Source organism: Rhamphochromis sp. 'chilingali', assembly GCF_963969265.1.
Source record: "Rhamphochromis sp. 'chilingali' genome assembly, chromosome: 10".
Taxonomy (NCBI): Eukaryota; Metazoa; Chordata; class Actinopteri; order Cichliformes; family Cichlidae; genus Rhamphochromis; species Rhamphochromis sp. 'chilingali'.
Genome location: NC_137937.1, coordinates 14,367,500 through 14,387,354, shown reverse-complemented (window position 1 = coordinate 14,387,354; position 19,855 = coordinate 14,367,500). Strand labels below are relative to the sequence as shown.

Here is a 19,855-nt window from a genome sequence, read left to right as displayed (position 1 = left end):
TGGTAAAATGATCCCTTCAAAGAGAAAGCGCTTAGAAGCAAGTTTATCATAGTTAAATAAAACTAGACGTGAAAAACCCCCCAAACATTTTAGTTAATTCAAATAAAAATTAAGATTTTTATGTGTTGACTCACAGTTTTCAGATTGATGCAAATGTAGTCACCAATGAACCCAAATGGATATCTCCAACAATACTTTTCCATCAATAAAGCACAGTTGAAGTGGTTATAAACTGTCCAATCGTCCACCTCAGTTTTTATCCTTTCAAATTTCATGTTTGTTCCATTTATTACTACCATATGATGAGAGCATCTTTCCTCCTAATATCAGAAAGGCTTTTCCACATCAAGAAGCTTGTTGTTTTTTTCCTTAGACTTTATTGATCTGTGTAAACTCTCTGCAAAATCTTTACATGCAAAGTTATTTGCAAACATACATCTTTCCGTTGCATGCACTATCTATGTACAAATACAGAGATTAAAGAAGAAACATTCCACTGAACTGGCTGAAACAAGAAGAAGACAGGTGTGGGTGTAGCTCAGGAGAAAGCCTGCTTTTGTTTTCTGCTCGTTTTGCTTTTTGAAACAGCAAAATGCCGATCATCATTTGACGATCACTGTGGCTGAAATAGCACAAATGCGGGACTGGAGGGCGTCTGAATAACTGCCACGAGGGGGCAGAGTGGTTTTACAGAGAAAACAAGACGCTGGAAAGATTTTATGTACAGGACCTCTCGTTCAAAGTATAAGATTAATGTCATAGTCTGCTACCGATAGAGTTGGACATGGTCATATTATGGTGTGCTCAGCTGATTATTAGTCTATCCTGTGGATGCTAACAAACCAGTTTATTCAGATTACACCATAGTCGTTATAGTCATGCAGAATATGCCCTGTTGTATATAAAGTATTAACAGGAATGTTGTGGGGGAGAAGTGTAAACATTGATGGAATTACAATAGCATTGATTTCTTACAAAGTACATATATATATGTATCTGTATCTTGAACAACAAGACATTTCATGCATAGAATCTTTTTGTTTTCGTCTTTGTTATGACATTGGAATAACTTGCAGACAGCTGTATAAATTGAGGTCGATCCACTTTGTAAGGTGTGTTTTCCTTGGTTTTTTGTAATCATTGAACAAACGCACACTAAAGCCTTGAATGATTGGGGTGTGGCAGACCGAGGAGGGTGGGGGAGGCTGTTTTGTGCAAAGGGTACATCGGGGTAAAAGCGGGCCATGACTGCCCCAGGCACACAAGAGTCACAAGCACAGTGCATGCAGGTAAAGCTGCACATACTAATGACATAACCTGTCCAGCCTTCTCTGCTTGTTAAGCGGAGCAGCCAAATTTGTTAGGGAAAGCTGTAAGAAACCTGACTCTGTGCATTCCATGTAAACACTGCAGTAGAAAACCTCTGAGGTGTCAGGGTGAACCGCTAGCTTCAGAGGAGTAGAGGTAGCAGGATGAAGTTCTTTTTGTTTGTTTGTTTGTTTCCTGCCAGTTCTCACCGCGACAAAGAAATCAACTGGAAAGTAAACATCACGGTTCATTTTTCAGTTTCTCTAAACACATAGTTAATACTTTCCACAAACTCAGAGTTCACAGTTTAAATTACCATACAGAAAAAAACCTCCTGGTTTAAACTAAGTGCTCTAATTTTAAATCACAAATTAACAGCAACTGATTGAAGATTGATCTAGCTCATGGTCCACTGACTTATGAATCATCTGTTGTAATCAGATGTCTATACTAACCTGAGCAATGTATCATTATGTAAACATTTCTTCATGGTAATATACAATATGCTGAGAAAGTTGAAGTATCTGAAGGTGCAGCTGCATGTAGTGTTGTGTGTGGCGTGACATGCTTATACAGGTCAAGTGTTACACTATAGCGTGATGTCATCACGTGAGAAAACAAAGATAATACCTTTACAGTCTAATAAATTTTAAGCGTGAGCTCCGTCGAGCCTTTTTTTAAGCTTGAGCAAAGGTTGTGACAGATGCCGTAGCATATTGCTTTTCTTGTTCTGTGCAAGTCAAACATCATTTTCCTTTGCGAAGAACGTGTCAAGTTCGGCACAACGTGTAACATCGCTGACAGGCGTGATGGCCTTGCTGATAGATGTCTCAGCTACATTAACAAAAATTTCTAATTCATTTGCGCCATGATTTGTACCAGAGGCAGATTAAGTATCAGTGTAGGCAGAGGAATCGTTTATAAGGAAACGGGACAGAACAGTATACTAACTCGGGGAAGAGGGCAAACGGGAGCAGTGAATACAGAAGATTAAGTAATAAACAAGAACATGGTTAAAAAAAAGTTGATCAGGAGATAAATGCAAGCCAGCTAGGAAGGATAGTATGAGCACATGCTGTATGGTGCGATGGGGCAAGTGGTTAATCACTAGCAACGTGATTCTCATTTAACAAGGTGTGCCAGCGCTCAATCTTCTTGTCTTTGTTCTTCAAACACTCATACCAGTGCTTCAGCCTCTCTCCCTTGGCAGTGATACCCAACTGACATCCACCTGTGAGAAGAGAAGTGGGAGGAGGTGTGAAAGGCAGGTGGAGAACCTGTGAGAATATCACGTTTATTGCATCAAAACAGATCAAATGTTTACCTATGTAGTCATTGGACTTCCCAATATCGTAATCCCACACTGATATATCTAGCGTCTTCTTGGCCAGTTCACTGTGTTTGATGTCGAAACTGAATTCCTGAAGTTTGATAGGGACAATGAGACAGCCTTTAGCCTTTTTCATTTCTGATAGACCTGATATAAAAGATGGATGTAGCCTCCAGGTTTGCCAGTGCAAAAGAGCTTTGAGCCTGGAGTCTTTCTAATGGCCAGCAGGCTTTCCACAGTTAGAAGGTGGTGTAAAAAGAAGAAAAGCTGAGAAAATGACCCTACTTTGTACCTATTACCAACCTCAGGTAAATTATGATCGTAATTAGAGTACAATGATTAAATGAGGCATAAAGCAGGATATGATGGAGGACGTAGTAACTTTGAGATTGACATGTTGCTATAGTTCAAATGAGCATTGTCCTTGGTTTCTGAGCCAGATGTATGCCTGGTAGCATGTGATGCTCAGAAACAAACCTGGATTTAGTTCTATCCGACTTCACAAACCAACGAGTGAAGTCATAGTGTCTACATCAATCTTTTATATACAGTCTATGGTTGCTCAGAGTAAGACCACAGTAATGTGTTGGTAACTTGTGGAGGAGCTCATTTATATTAACTGCAGAGTTTCCCTTTGAGCTCTCTTACAAACCTCGTTAAACTCTGGGTTCAGAGTCCTCTTCTTGATTTGTGTTTTGCACTTTCCCTTCTTCCCCATGTCAGGCTTCAGACATCTGTAAATTGCACATGTGCAAAATTGAATCTAACGGCATGCATTAGCAGTGAAGTGTACTTATTGTTTGCTCTACCTACATTTTGACATATGGGTCCGAGTAACCATTCGCATCCATGGCCGCCAGATGGACGCAGCGCACAACGCCTATAATGAGGCGGTTCTGCTGGGTGCTGTACATCAGGGATATCAGAATCCGACCACGCTCTTCTACCTCTGTGCCGTCTTTCCCCGGCTATGACAGAGAGAGGAGGTAAATAGTTCAGTAGGATTCATGATAAAAATTTGCATAAACTTGTGGGGGAATCCATCATGTTTAGACATGTGTGGAAATAGCATTGCCTCATCCTCGTAGAGAGCGATCCCTCTGGCTGTGCCGGCTGTTGCGGTTTTCTTTGTCTGCGAGGGGGAGCGAGATTAGAGCAGGTCAAAAAGAGTCTGTGACAAATGGAACAAAGGCCTCTTTGACTATGTGTGAGTTTCACTCACAGGCACAACTCTCTCTAGACACACGTTGAAGTTTTTCTTCTGATTCATCTTCAGTTTCTTCAGTGCCACTCGGGTTTCCCCGATAAACTCATTATGCCCAAACTTGTCTTCGTCACAGACAGAGACCCTGAGAAAATTTTAAGTAACTCTTAATTATACAGACCGGTATGTCTTTAAATGCAAGGACAGATTCAGTTTGACATGTGACCACATGGCTGTTGATGCAAAGTAAAGCTTTAAGTGAAACAGTCTGAAATTTAGTGTTCACCTGAGGGTCTTACGCTGCATGTCCTCATCTGTCAGGCCATGGTAGGTGAGCGCCTCATTCCACACAGGGTTGCGGGTGTTTCTCAGTGTCTTTGTGCGCAGCTTGTTCGACTGTTGGATTCAAGGTGGATCAGGAAAGGAAATATAATTTTCTAGATACAGTTAAACCTCCAAGTCATACTTGTAAGACTAAACCACAAGATGTCAGGCTTGAGCTAGGAGAAAGGTTTCTCATCAAATCAAACGGCCTGAAATTGCCATCCTTCCTTTATTGCATAGCAGGAGATCTTTTAAAATAAGTGAAAGTTTAATGTAGGAAAGTACGCATTTTACCTTACTAGCCCCTGGCAGCAGATGAAGCTTGACATAAGGATCTGCCAGTCCATTTGAGTCCATGGGTTTCAGTCCCTGAGGAGAAACAGGGCAGGGTGTTCACCACATCACAAACGACAGACAGCAATTAAGCTATAGTGCCATTCAGGGCCTTTTTAACATGACCCACTTGATTGAAATTGCCTCTTTGTGTGGGAGAATGAGCTGAATAGTGGTACCTTTGCTTTGAGGATGGTACAGTGGAGGCTGTTGCTTTCCTGTTCATAGTGAAGACTGAACTCTAGAGAGCCCAGAGTGGCTGAAAGAGATCCCGGACCAATCATTACACGAAGGTACAGGGAGACAGCAAGTCTGCTCTTGAACAATTAAGAGTGTAAATATAGAAAGATTGTCTTGTAATTAAACAACGCTCATCTTGTAAATTAAAATGAGAATTGGAAACCAGCCCAGAATGGACTGAAGGGATGGACAAAAGGACTTGACCTTCATCATGAAACATTCTCAGGCTTCTATTTACCTTATGTAAACAGCAGGACAATCTTATTAAAAACAGGGAAATATAATATAAAAGAAATCAAGTCTCAAAGGATAAGGGAGGGAAAAAATAAAGACCAGCATGCTGCCCACTCAGACTTTCTTTACATGAGTTTTATTGCCAAGCATAAGCAAAAGCATATGAATGTCTGGATGTAATTTTCAGTCCTTAAATGGTGCTAGTATGGTATTTTAGTCTGGACCAAGGTCAATATTCCTATATGATCGTATCACTTTTATAGATGAAAATAAGCACTACTGGATTATAATTTATTAAAAGATTAAATATGCATATTATTTATACTGGTAACAAATCACTAAAAATCAAAACATGCAGATATTAAGTTAAGATATGCCGAAATTGCTGTTACTTGTTAAGTAAAGAAGTCGTATCCAACTGGGCTACATCACATCCCCATAGAGAACAGACACATAAAATCACTGCTATTTCTGACATGTTCCCTGCTTACACTGGGGACTAAATCCCACACAAGGGATCTATAACATGTTCCGCCTCCTGTATCTTAAATTTTTTTTTGCACAGCTTAATTGTCCTGGACCTCAATAAAATAAATTAAAACCCAATTCCCCTGAGACAGAATGAGGGCTGTTTGACGCCGGAGGCCAAAATCATGACTGGCGGGTTATCATCCTCATCATTAAAATGGGATACATGAAAACAGTGACTAGATGCATCGCTACTTATGTAGCTCTACATGTTTCTCTGCTTTACTTCCTCTGATAACGATTTTTTTATATTCTGGTCACATACGGTGTTTATTTGTCATTTTTAACTCAGCTCGACAGGCACTGCCAGAATGATATTTACCGTTTGCTTGGACTACTGGGCAATTTATTAAATGAAGTGCACATGAATTATTTTAGTAGGAGCGAACTAAATTGCAGAAATGAAGCCAAAGATGTGATTCAGTATGCCCGAGGGAAACAGATTTTGCCAAATTAAGGGAATCAACCCCCAATACTGTACGCCTTACAGAAATAAGTTCTTCCTGATTTAAAGAAAACCCCAAAACCAAACCCTTATCTTTTGTTATTTTCTTGAAATCAGTGGAGAGAAATCAAACTGTACAGAAAGGGAATTTAAAACAATACACATCAGTCATGTCACTCCATGAGAAGGGTGAGCAGATGGTGTACTCACTGGCTTCATCCGAGTCATAGTCATTGACTTCCTCCTCCTCGTCAGCTGGGGGAGGTTGCTGTCGGGCAGGAGGGGCACCGTAGGCAGTCGGCTGCCTCCTGTCCTCTCTCACTGCAGGAGGCGCTCTCTGCTCTGGAGGAACTGCACCAGAAGAGTAAGCACCTCCATCTCCGACCATTGAACCTACAACCACATTCAGTTGTCTCAGACAGCAAGAAATGACACAACTGAGGATTTCTCTCTCTCTCTAAACACAAAGAGCTGTTTCTCACCCTGCTGCGTCACGTTGGTGGATGCACAAGGCTGTGGTCTGGTGCTCTGGACAGGCACCATCTTCTTCATCACCACTGGGCTGCCCTGCCCGGCCTCTTCTGGGCCAGCCCCGCCTGAGGCCATGCGCATAACTGGTTTAGGGGCCACAGGTGGGTAACCAGGACGGCCCTGTGGCTCGGGCCCTAAAAATAAGCATGAATCACATTATTCAGAACTTGCGTACTGCGCATAGGGGAAAAGTGCATAATAAGACCACTTCAGGCTGCTACTGCAGTGGATTCTGTAATACTCCGCGGTCTCTCCAGATACTTTTGATGTTGTAGCTTTTTTGTAGCACAGGCATTGACCTACATACGCTACAACAAGCTGTGGCAGCCAGCAACCATACATGCAGCAGCTATGCAGACTGCTTCTCTTGTACGGGGAACTCACACTGCACAGGTAATCACGCTGAAAGTGTGAAATGATGCTGTGCGACCCATCATGCCAGCACCACCTGGAGGCTCATTCCACGCCACAGCATGGGACTTCCGACAGTTTAATTGAGCTCTTCATGCCCCCCTCCTCTGTGACAGTGGGCGGCACAGCCAAATTTGGGTAGGAGATAAAAGGTTTGATGGCAGGGAAAAGAGCAATGAGAGGTGGGACTGCATTATCAGAAAGGCTGATCTGAAGAGACTGAAGAGGTGGTGTTTGAAAAAGTCACACTGAAAATTAGAAATATTAATTTTCCAAAAAGTGCAACTTTTCACTTTCTGAGCGGAAGCTAGTTAGCCTGCTTTGGTAGCTTCACACCTGGCCACCATAAAATAGCCAGGGTGGTGACGAAGGGGAGGAAATGAACCACTAGCACATCATAAAAACAGAATACTTAACAGAACACTGTCAGATGCCAGGAAGCAAGAGGAAAGCGCATTCATATAGCAGATCTATCTTAAAAGGGTTATAGATATTGAACTTGCCTGAAACCTGTTGTTCAGAGGCAAGAGCCTCATTTTGATTCTGACCTAAGACATAACATAGACCAACTGTTATAGATAGATAGATAGATAGATAGATAGATAGATAGATAGATAGATAGATAGATAGATAGATAGATAGATAGATAGATAGATAGATAGATAGATAGATAGATAGATAGATAGATAGATAGATAGATAGATAGATAGATAGATAGATTAAAGTTGAAGCTAGCTGTGTCTACCTGGTGCTTGTTGTTGGGTTACTGTCTCCCTCGGCCCAGAGGCTTTTGGCCTCTGGGGCTCTGCTGCCTCCTGGGCACCTGTCTCTTTTGCTTTAGATAATGGCATCGGTGATGGCAGGAAATGCTTCGGGAAACCTTTGAAAAACCAGGCACCAGATCTCTTCCACACCTGAGAAAAGAGGAAAAGCATATGTTTTATCGTCTTTTTCAATGGATTATTGTTTTAATTGTAATTTTATCTCTCGTTTTAAAGCGCTCACCTCTCGCTGCTCTCTGCAGATCTTGCACAGCCACACAGCGCGTGGCCGACTGCCACACTGTGTGCCACACTTGGTACACATGTTCTACACAACAGATTAGAATAAAGATTACCAGTTGCTTGCCATTTTCAATGTTATTACAAATATACGGCTGACCTATTGGATTTTCTTAACCTTTAGCCTGAATCGTAGCAGAAGAGCTGACTTATTACCAACCTTTTTGCAGTCCTCGCACACCACTGAGCTGACCCCAGGTGAGCCCAGCTGCTCTCCACACAGCAAACAGCGGGACACTCCATCCCCACACACAGTCTTTTTCATGTCGTCCAGGCGGTTTATCAAACGCCTGCAGCAGCACAGAGTGAAATCTCACTTAAAATGTCAACAATTATTATCCCAAGTCAAAATATATGTGTGCAATCAGTCTCAGAAGAGAAACTACTGCAGGTCTTACCCAATTCTCTCCTGCTCCATGGCCTCCATTTTCTCAGCACGGGCGATCACGCTGTTTATAATCTCCTTCTCTTCATCGGTGAGGTCTGGACCGGGACCGGGGCCTGGCTGCATGGTCCAGTTGCCCCTGTAAGCCAAGCATACTCTGCAGTTGAAGGTGCACTATATGATTTAACTATACCAATCACACATTTACATGCAGGCATTGAGCAATGAATGAATGAGCATGCATTTACTGCATCAGCACATTGCTGCCTAATGCAATAAGATAGGAGTTTATCTACTTACTGTTCTTTATCACTATGTCACAAATCACATATCAGACAGATGCAGGTGAAAAGAGGAAGGCACAGTTAGGTGTTGATGTGGCCATATGAAAGGTTTACTAGAAGAAAAATTGTTCTGAGCATCAGGCTTACCTAGCGTGCATGTTCCTCTGCCTGTCATTGGACACCCAGCGATCTGAGCTGCTGCTCATCACTGTGTCTGTCATGCTGCTCTGTTGCAGTCTGTGGGATAGACAGAGAGACAGAAGGCATGGATAAATTCAGCATGAGGTAGTCAAACAAGCTTTAACTGATGTCATAAAAACTCTCTAGCTATATCTCAGAGCCACACTTTTACCTTTCCTGCACCCTTATCTCGTGCTTATGCAGCACCAACTTAATTGCCACCGGATTGCTCTCTCATCAAAAAAGTCATTTCCTACAAATGTGTGAGCCAGGACAGAGCCAACATCAAATTGAAAAGTCACCAGCTACACTTCCTTTTAATGTCACAGCGCAGGGTTAATTAAAATGTCCATCAGAAGCCAAAAAAAAAAGTAGAATCTACAAAAATCAAATATCATTCCCAGAAAAGTAACTTTTAGCTTCTTCATCCACTTTGCTTCCAATGAATTTGCATAAGCATGAGAAATACACCAACTTTCAAAGAGGCTTGCATTGCCAGATTTACCGCCTAATCAGTATCGTGTCCTCTTGCCAAGCCTGTTTCAATATATAGTTCCAGGAAAATATTCAAGCAGTGAATGGATGCAAGAAAACATTTCAGAAACACCACAAACTGATCTGTAAAATACACGACAGAGCTACAGCGACATAAGCGTTTCCTGTAGGGGGAGAGACGCTTACTGGGCATACAACAATGGGAACGACGCTCATGACAAAACGAGCCTTCTTGTTCATGATGGTGCAGAGTGAAATGATGCAATATGAAGTGAAGTGAGTGGTCTAGTTTGTTTGAATTTAGATGCGCCTTCACTGTCAGGCCTGTGGAGATAAAGTTGTGCAAATTGGGGGTGGCAAGGTCAGTTATTTGAGCAGCTGTTAGTGAAGCCATAAGAATCGCTTCCCGTTTGTGAATCTGCACAAATCAAAGAAACAGATGGTTACGTGCAGCAGGAGTCGCTCAATTATGCAATGACACCACAGCTATGACTAAGAGTCTTTTTACAGCATTTCTGATTGGTCATAGTGTGTTAACGCCTTTTTTTTTTAAATGCCATCAAGTTATCAACTCGTTTGGCCCCAGGGATGTTGGTGAAGCTGGGTATGGAGGTGGGTGCTATGGGGGCAGGGGAGACTAATGTTTATAAGACTATTTATAAGACTTCACTTGGAACTTATTGACGCTCCATGAAGAATCTGAACTGGACTGTTTACAGACAAGGAGAGAGTCACTGTTGCCGAGGAGGATGCTAAGGATGGCTGTGTCATCAGAGTATTTAAAGTAAATGTCAGCTTTTGCGGTCACTGCAGTACATGATGCAAAATAAACCCCATAACAAAACAAAACAAAAAAAATAGACAGAGAACAGAGTGAGTACTAATAATGACAGTGAGAAAGAGTGAGTGGTTCATCCATCCATATGATACACTAGCAATGTAATTTAATCTCAGACTGACATGGTAAAGATAATACGACACCGTCGACAGAATTCACTGAGGCAATTGCCTACGAGTACGACTGCTTTCTGAGTGTGTGTGTATGTGTGTGTGTGTGTGTGTGTGTGTGTGTGTGTCTGTAGGCACTCCTGCGACTGACAGAGGGTTGTATCAATCCTCTGCCAGACAGTACATGGAGCGATTGGATCCACAGTGTATGTCATGAAGGAAAGTACCTGCATTCAGAGAAGACTGGCAGGTTCGAAACTGAAGCAACCACACAAACTAAGAACCTTTCTTGTGCTTTAGATACCAGGAATTGTTATGGTGATCTGCTCTCTTCCACTGTGTGTCTTTTGTCTTGTCTTGCTTCACCCCCAACTGGTCAAGCAGATGGCTACCCATTTCTGAGCCTGGTTCTGCCAGAGGTTTCTTCCGGTAAAAGGACGTTTTTCGTTTTGCTCATAGGGAGTCGTTTGATTATTGAGGGTTTTTTGCCTGTATTATTTTAGGGTTTTGTCTTTACAATGTAAAGCCTTGAAGCTTTTGGGCTATTTAAATACATTTTCATTTAATTTTTCAAAACTGAGGTGGTGTATAACATAAAACCACCTGGTGGAAATCTGGCAACTAATTAGGTAAAATAAGAAGCATTATTGTTTAAGAAAGAGCGAGCAGGTCAAATGTTTCAGAATGAAAGATGTGGAGACCATTTGTAGGGGCTACATCTGTGATGGGAAAGGGGCGAATCGGTGGGCACAGCATGGGTAATTAGCCCATCTGGGAGTAGTCAGAGAAAAGCTTGCTCATTTAAGCAAAAGAATACCAAACCAAAGTGTGCATGCTTTCTAACAACATGTCATCTTAATAAGAGTGTAAGTGCTACACTGGCCTGCCTGCAGTCCTGCCCATTGAAAACAGTTGGTGCGTTATGAGATGTAAAACTTTCAAGCACCTAAGATCTATATCAGGGAAGACCTGAAAAGTACTCTGCTCTTAAAATTACAACGATCATTCATCATGGTTCCCAAGTTGTTGAGTGTTTTAAAGCATGAGGTGATGCAAAACAGTGTTGATGTTGCCTCTCTTTTTTTGCAGTGTTTTGCTGGTATATCAAAATCAAAATGTCCATATATTATTACAAAAATCATCATTTTTGTCACTTTGAAGCTTTGGTATGTTGTCTTTTAACTATAAAAACTTAAATAAAGCCTATTAAATGATTTGTAAATTGTTGCATTCTGTTTTTATCTATACTTTATGCATCATTGCCGCTCTTTGGATTATGAGGTTTAATATGTTGGGGGCGGGATTTAGCCAAAAATGCACAATGTTAATGACAAAAAAGGAAAAGTGAGAAGTTACTGTGGTACTTGTCTTCAGCATTTCAAAGCAGGAAAATCCAGCATTGTAGAAACTTGGAGAGAGTAAAAGCAGTAGCAAAAGGGAGGGGTGCACCACTCATTCAGCTGCTCATATTATACTCCGTAACGTCGGGCTCCATACCTTTTGAGGTCTAATCTGTTGTACGTCTGCCTGCAGGATTCAAGAAATTCGCTGTGCTATCAATAGGCACTCTGGGTGTGGGCTTTTCCTTCTGATGCAGCGCCTGCATCTAGCCAACACTAGCAGCACAGTCCTCAGGGAGCCTGGTCTTTTTCCACTTTTTCAGCAGCAGACTGACAGATCAGACATAACTCTGACCACACCGTGTATTTTATGCACTGACACTCTGAAGTGCGGCCCTCCTTCACTTGCCAAAATAAATTACGGCACTTTTGTCGAACATTATTGTCCTGCAGAGGTGGATGGAGAGAGACAGATGGGAGGCTACGTTAAGACTTGGGCAAGGTAACGACTGACTCAGACTAGCCCGAGCTCCCTGCTCGGGATAGATATTAATGCATCACAGTAGTGGGTTCTTTGCTGAAGTGACAAACCAATTAATATTCAGGAGATAGTCTGAAGGATCACATACACATAAAGAGCTGTCACTATAGGATGTTATGCTTTAGCTTTTGGAAAGTAGTGCTGGTTTCATTGGTTGTAGTTTAAATTCTCTCAAAAGGTTTTAAATGTACTGTAACTTTGAAAATTGTATCCAAGACCAATTATAATGAACTGTCTTGCCCAAAATGTCATACTGGGCCTTGTTTCTGACATCATTTTAACCCTCAGACTCCATCCTCTATACTTCTCAGCTTAACTGGTAAAAATGACTCAGTCAGGTGGTGGATTCCTCTCTGAGGAGAAGCACATATTCTCTGTTATTTATTAATTTGTTGTTTATTCTTCTGCAAAAATGTTATGAAACCTTTACAATGGGAACTGTGCAAATGGCCACACCATACCGCCAGGAGTAGCTAGTAACAGATCATGTGTGAGATGACAGCAGGAAAGACCAGAGGGAGAGCATCGACTCAAGACTGATCACCATAAGTCATGGATGCAGCGGGATCTCTCTATAGAGAGAATTTCATATGGGGGTGGAGAGGACCGATTTAGAAACCTGTGTCTCCTCCTCAGGGCCTGAGAGACTAGTCAATACAAATCTGCATCTGTGCATCTTCAGGGGTCTACGTACACACAACTCCCTGAGCACAGCCTGGATGTTTTGCATCAGCTTTTAGCAAACACAGCTATCCATTCTTCAGTTCAAGAAAATCATCAGCAAGAGTAACCCATTTCGAGTCCAGTCAGGCACTTTCACAGATTAATGTTGTTGTATATCTTTCAATAGTAGGAGTATGACTCATTACTGCAGAATATATGACTGGAAAACCAACAGACTGGGAAAAAGCACCTTTTTACAGTAATGTCTTGAGTTTTCAGTACTTGCGGAAGGGAGAGCTGAGGAAAGCAGGCAGTGACAACAAGTCAGTGGGGCTTCTTTGGAATGATTCACCATGGGCCACTGTAAGTGGGATGTAAGGATAGAGCGAAGCTACCTCCTGTACTGAAATCTGCAAACAAAAGCAAGGATTTACTCAAATAATATACAAGCACTTTGTACTCTAACAATACTGCAATTTTTAAATTGGCATTGATCATTATTTATGAAAGAAACATGAACGGTTCGCAAATCTATTTTGATGAAGCAGACAAACTAAATAATCAAAATTACTGCCAAATGCTAAACGTATTATCTTATTCCGAATTTGATAGAGGACAACTGTCTGCAGCGTAACCAAGGGCTTTATCAATCGCCTGACACCCCGCTACATGTCCTACTTATAAATGTATTAAATATAATGACACTGAAACACTACAAGGTACTACACTTGAATTCCAGGGCAACAATTCCCTCGCCATCCTCCACAAAGGATATTTGTAAAATGGGTTAATGAGAATCAGAGATCAATGCAGATTTACACAATTGGTTTCCCTTTGATTTATATTTCATGTGTTCAAAAACTTTTGAATGCATAATGGAGGTTCTATTAACAATCTAACATACTCAACACGCAAAACCATCAAACAAAGAAACAAAGATTATTGTGAAAGGTGAACGGCAACGTCATCGCTAAAAAACATGGTGCAATGCAAAATACAACAAATCACTTTCAAGTTTTATGATAAAATCATAAAGAAAAAAGAAGGACTTAAAGGAGGGTTTAAGAAGTGACGAAACATATTTTACTTCATCCTGATTTTTCCTCCTCTACCATCTGGTCTGGCAGTAAGTCAGATTGTGTTATGTATTATGAAAGAGAACACAAACAGGTCTTGGTTGGCCTAAAGTTTTAGCTCAAGTCCTGTGGTGATCTGGAACATCATGCCTTCTTTTTTAATTCACTTCCTCACACACTGACTTTTTTGCCAAATGCTAATTAAATACAGCAAAGTAAAACATTCTGGGCAGACGGAAGGCGCAAGCGAGCAGCATTGCCGGCATATGGATGAACTACTATCACATCCTGAGAATTAACCACTACTCGATGAATTTGAGTACGAGATTAGAATGATGGAGAAAACAATTTAATGTTGAAAACGATCTACTTTTGGAAAATGATGGATGGTCTGTAAAAACAAGCCTATATGTGAGCTGTCTATAGACCACTCAAGTTCTCTTCAAAACACGAACTACTCAACAGCATTTTGACTCACTTGTAAGCTACATGTGATCAGAAAAGTACAACCAGCTGCTCCTTCGCAGTCAGCGGTGACGTGTGAGGTAGAAACTGAAGGTCTTTTTTTATAGGCTGTAAAATGTTCTGTGTTATATTTTTGATTAGGCTATAAACACAAGATTGGAGTACACTGTGCAGTAAGGGTCATGAATGGTAATTGACTTGCCACCTTTAGCAGTAAAAAAAGAAAAAAAAACTGAAACAGGAACGCCTGCAACCACAAAGTAAAAAGGAAGAGTCAAATGTGCTCCAGTCATTCGCATCATAAAATCACATCTCTGCATGTTGTAGTTTGGAAGACAGGATAACCACTTTAGCCCATATTTGTTCTCAACAACTATTAAATGTGTGGGGATAAACAAAAGCTCCTGATGTCAACAGGATGAGTCCAGTAATTTGATAACCAACTCATTTTTATTATTATTATTATTATTATTATTATTATTATTATTATTATTTTTATCTGCAGTTTAAGGAGCTGACTTATCACGGGAAATTTCCCAACATCTGTTCAATGGATTGCAAAGCTGACACATTATTTTGATTGCACGGTATTGCATGATTATATTGTGTAAGTGTATACTCTTTTACTTCAAAGCAAGCATCCCATTCATCTGTAATGTATATTTGGCAGTTCTTAACGCAATTAAAACATCTGATTTCTCAGATTTTATCAAAGGAAACATATCATGACTTGACATTAAATAAACAGCGACGCCAAATTTAAATAAATTAAATCTAAATCACAGAATTTAATTTATGATCATTTGGATTTATAAACTAAGTAGCTTAACAGATCTTGATGTCAAATTCTCACAATGTCTCAGAGTGAGTGGGGAGAGGGTAGGAGCCACCAAAAGGTAGCCACCCACTCCCAGTAGCATGACAAAACTCCATCCATCCTCCATAGAGGACTGTGAGACGGCAGCATAGCAACACACTGAAAGTTGGACCTGGGCAACACTATAAAGCACTGCACCGTGAAATGTTCTGCTGCAAGAGGAACACATCACTCAGCATTTCTTAATTATTTACAGCTCCCACCCTCGTTGCCATTCACTCTGTGTAAACCCTCTCCTTAAGGCATTAGTGTACGCTTTATGCTCTGACCACTATCAAACAAGGATTTGGGGAGGAACAGATCACATCGGGTGGAACAGATTGAGAAACTCTGTTTAGGGCAACAGTGTGGATGTTAGTCTTTTAGGTCTGTCGCATTGACAAATTATCCATGCTTTCACTCAGACAATGGCGCTGACAGGGACCATCTGCAGAACCATCTGCGAGGACTCTTCACCTCTCAAATGTGAGAGCGTTGTACCATTTTAAATACACACAACTACATCCTCTCGGCAGGCATGGATCCAGGTCCCGCATCGTTGGAGAACAAACAGGAAAAACCATCCAGTGACCAAACAAGCTATCATGCTGATACCCTGCTATAATTGTTGGCTCCATCCAGTCAACCTAAATCTGGCTGGTGCAGATTTTTTTTTCTTTTATTCAGAAATCACAACAAGGCTGAATTTGCAGTCGACATCCAACAGATCCTAGCAATCCTCAGATTTAGCTGAAAACGCCATCTGACCAGCATATTGATTTACATATAATTCAGATTCAACTTTTAGACTCAAAGGGAGCTGAAGAGAAAGTCTGAAACCTTAACCATAAAAAAACAGAGAAAAAGAACAGTTGCTTAATCAACAACAAAACTCCACATGGCATAACATCTGCCATCAGTTAAAGTGCAATACTGCCACCCACTATGCTTAAGTGTCAACGTGATAGTTACTGGTGCTGCACTATTTTTTTGTGTGCATTATTAATATTCTTTAAATATTTCATATTTTAAATATCACAGTTATCACCAACTCTGTTACATCACAAGTCTCCTAATATAGCAGAGAATGCTTTTATCCGAGCCTCCTTTTAAAGCTAAGTCAGTCAACAGCTACAGGACGAGGGAACACTCGATTACCGGCACTCTAGCAAGAGCCTGCAGTGAGTTTCAGATTTGCTTGGCTGATGGTGATTCATCCTTGTATGCCCCAGAAGCAAGAGGTGGGACTGGCTGCTGATGCACCGGCTGATTACGTTCCCTCGGTTTCTTCAAATCTTATGTCAGAGGTAACAGATAGGGGTATTAAATGTCTGTTTGTAGTCTTATGAGACAAAACTACATGGTTCATAAGATGAAAGAAAACACGTCAGGTCTCTCTTAGTCTTACTGCCGTTACTCTCTCCCCTGTGAAGATGTGGTTCAGCTGTGGGATATCTGACTCTCCCTCTTGTCCCACTAGCAAACTAGCAGGTACAATGCCCCTGGGTGTTTTTAACAAATCTGTGTTGGCAAACTGTTCTGGCCTGGAAGCTGCATCACTAACAGCAAGCTTCTTTGCAACTTTTGAGAGAAAAACCTCTGTCGGGAGGCTTCCTGTAGGCGTTACTCTGAAGACCATCATTGCAGCTGCAACATATGTAAAGCGCTGATTAGAATGAGTGTAAAATAAGGGTCAGGGATTGGAAAGGGTAGTGGAAAGGTGGAAAAGGGGTTTTCGAGATAAACTAGTGTTAATTCTATTTTGGATGTTTAACTCCTCACTCTGCTGGGGGAACTTTGTTAAAAGGCCACATTCATTACTTCTGCTTTCTCCAATATGCCACACCATTTAGGCAGCTCGAATCACCACATTTGGATAAGTAAGTGAATCAATGCTTATCCACCGCTGATGAGAATAAGAAGATGAAGCCACTCCCCTCTGGAGCTTGGACACAAATGGCAGAATAAAATCTCCTCTAACAGAATTTAAACACAGAACACAAAATCTGCGTAGATTTACAGTAAAAACTGTGTGATTTAGGCCCGAAGCTGCATGCATAGATGGTGACGAGCACAAAAAAAACATGGAGTCATGCACCTTTACCAACTGTGGCCATGGTAACAGCAAGATCAGAAGATGAGAATGAGAGTGATTAAACTCCATGTGTGTGTGTGTGTGTGTGTGTGTGTGTGTGTGTGTGTGTGTGTGTGTGTGCGCGCGCGTGTGTGTGTGTGTGTGTGTGTGTGTGTGTGTGTGTGTGTGTGTGTGTGCGCTAAATTTTCAGACCCATGCAGACCAGGTCATTGTTACAAATGTTGTAAAGTAACGTGGTTAAAGAAGAAGGGTATGGCTGCCTTGTATGCTTGTGTGTTAAATAATGCATGCAGCATGCAAAGCACTTCATTCCTCCATCTTTCACCCCCCCCCCCCCCCCCACCTTTTCTATAAATACCCATCATTCTTGCTCTTTTACTCTTGTTTTATGTGACCAGATGTGAAAACAACTGATCTCCTCCTATATCTTTTCTTAATTTCATTCCTTCTTTCGAAAACAACAATAGGCTAGCAGGCAGGGAGAAAAATACAAAGACAGGGGACATCAGGATGAAGGTGTCGTTCAATCACTACTGGGGCTGCTTATGTGCAAGGATGCAACTGCAGATATCGCTCAGACCATTCATTCAGTCTTTTCTCCCTTCCCCCATTTAATCCACATGCTTTCAGGTCTGTAGGAGGAGTTGGGAGATGGTGGAACTGGAAGGCAGAGCCCAGCTTCCTTTCTCTGTCCTCTTTCCATATTAATGTCAGAATAAGAATGAACTAGTCCAACCCATTACAGCGCGCGTGCGCGCGCGCACACACACGCACACACACACGCACACACACACACACACACACACACACACTGCTTGGACATTCCAGGTTTAATAATAATAAGAGCCCTAGGGTGCAGTAAAAGATAACATCACAATAAGTAGTCAACTGATTCACCTGCTCTGTGTCACAGCTGGAGTTGAGAAGCAGCCCTCCCCACATCAGTGATCAGCTTGATGTTTTTCCTCTATAGTCTGCAAGCCTCCAGCGTGCGCTCCTAAAAAACCCTGCAGCAACGCCCAGGGACTGCAACCACACAGTCTCCCACATGACTTACCAGGTCTGCTTTCTTACATCAGATCTACAACAACAAAGCACTTCATTTGCAGGAGGAGCCGGGCTCTAGTCTTGTTTTATTAAATCTTTTTTATAAAGGGAGATGGGGGGGCTGAACCTACTGAGGTACACCTAGAGTGTAGCCATTCATGAATAAACTTAGTCCATAATCATAACACCAAAGTAGGTAGTAGTAAATCAGTGCAACACCAGCTCTGCATGAATGACAGCAAAAAATAAAATAAAATAAATAAATAAAATTCTGCAGCAGGATCACGTCTTCAGAATGATGTACCCCCAAAAACACAAAGGATTCACTGAAATGTTCATTGTTATAATTGAAAGCTATAGGTTAATTATCAGCACGCATACTGAGTGCACTGCACACTCCCTCACAATCCTCCCCTTCATTCAAACGACTCAGTAAATAACAGGCTAATAAAAACCCATGATATGTGTTCCAGCAAATTAATAAAAACAGGCAATAAAACGAGCTCCCTAGTAAGCGATTTCTATTCCCCGTGTCTTCTGAATGAAATGCTGCATCCATTCAACTTGCACAGGCTAAAGAGAAATTACAATGGGCTGTCCAAACGCAATAATCTCACAGAAATGTTTCGGGTGAGGATGTAATGTTTGAAAATCCTTCGAAGGAGATCGCACAGCCTACCTGTGAATCCAGCCCTGCCTCTCTCAGGGAGCTGTCAGGGAATGATGCGGACTAAATTTCTGTGCAGCGCTCGGATCCGACCACGGAGTTAGTCATTGCGCATGGTGCTCGTCACAAAAGCCTGTGGTTTTATTTATTTATTTTGCCTGGAAGAGTAATCTGTTGCTGAAATGCACAGTGGATCACCCCAGTGCGTGGGAACTGGTCTTCTATCCTGTGCGGAGGATGGAAAGCCCTTGGTACCCTGGGCAGGAAACCCCTGGATGTGAAGTGATAACACTGATGCTCAAGTAGGCAGTCATCACCTGATCCAATTGTCTCCATAACACATTGTCTAAATTTGTCTCGTCATCCAGCAGTCTGTCTTTATGGCGCGTAAACGTGGATTATAGCTTTAAAGGTTGTTTTTTTAAGCCGTTTTTTATTTGAGTCACTTTTTAAAAATTATATTAAACAACCATGGGGTTTGTTTTTATTCTTCATATGTATGTGCCTACAAGAACCTTTGTTTTCTGTAAGATAAAATTAGCAGAAACTTTTATTTCCCCTGACGCATCTTCTTCTTTTTCTCCTTTTTAAAAGATAGTTTTAACTATGTAATTTTCAAGAAAAAAAACAGTAAAGTTCCAACATCAGTGACTCAATTACCGGAGTTTGCCGGCGATTGAATCCTACTGTGAAGATACTGCGCCATCTAATGGATCGAAAAATAATTGCGCGAGGAAAAGGATGAATGCATTTCTTTAGTTGAAGGTTTTGAATTAATCTAAAAGGATTCTTTTTTTTTAAATTATTCTAATAAGTTATTTGTAACGTGAATGAAATCAACAATCGTCACGGTCATAAATAACC

At 41.3% G+C, this 19,855-nt stretch overlaps 1 protein-coding gene across 4 annotated transcripts; it reads right to left on the bottom strand.

Annotated features, from left to right (window-relative positions):
• Positions 1–370: 370 nt before the first annotated feature.
• On the bottom strand, positions 371–19,275 carry LOC308403735 (rabphilin-3A-like). Of its 4 annotated transcripts, none has more exons than XM_080893416.1 (18): positions 19,004–19,275; positions 8,766–8,855; positions 8,635–8,646; positions 8,348–8,473; positions 8,110–8,239; positions 7,894–7,977; positions 7,634–7,802; positions 6,429–6,611; positions 6,157–6,339; positions 4,679–4,758; positions 4,461–4,535; positions 4,129–4,238; positions 3,861–3,987; positions 3,714–3,770; positions 3,452–3,606; positions 3,291–3,372; positions 2,633–2,729; positions 371–2,539 (listed from the first exon to the last, which is right to left on the bottom strand). In XM_080893416.1, the coding sequence occupies exons 2-18, from the start codon at positions 8,837–8,839 to the stop codon at positions 2,409–2,411; spliced, it is 1,875 nt and encodes a 624-aa protein (XP_080749542.1). In that variant the 5' UTR covers positions 8,840–8,855; positions 19,004–19,275; the 3' UTR covers positions 371–2,408. The 4 variants fall into 4 exon arrangements, with proteins under 4 accessions (XP_080749542.1, XP_080749543.1, XP_080749544.1 ...); XM_080893417.1 differs by lacking the exon at positions 19,004–19,275 and adding an exon at positions 18,175–18,265; XM_080893418.1 differs by lacking the exon at positions 8,635–8,646.
• Between the last annotated feature and the right edge of the window lie 580 nt (positions 19,276–19,855).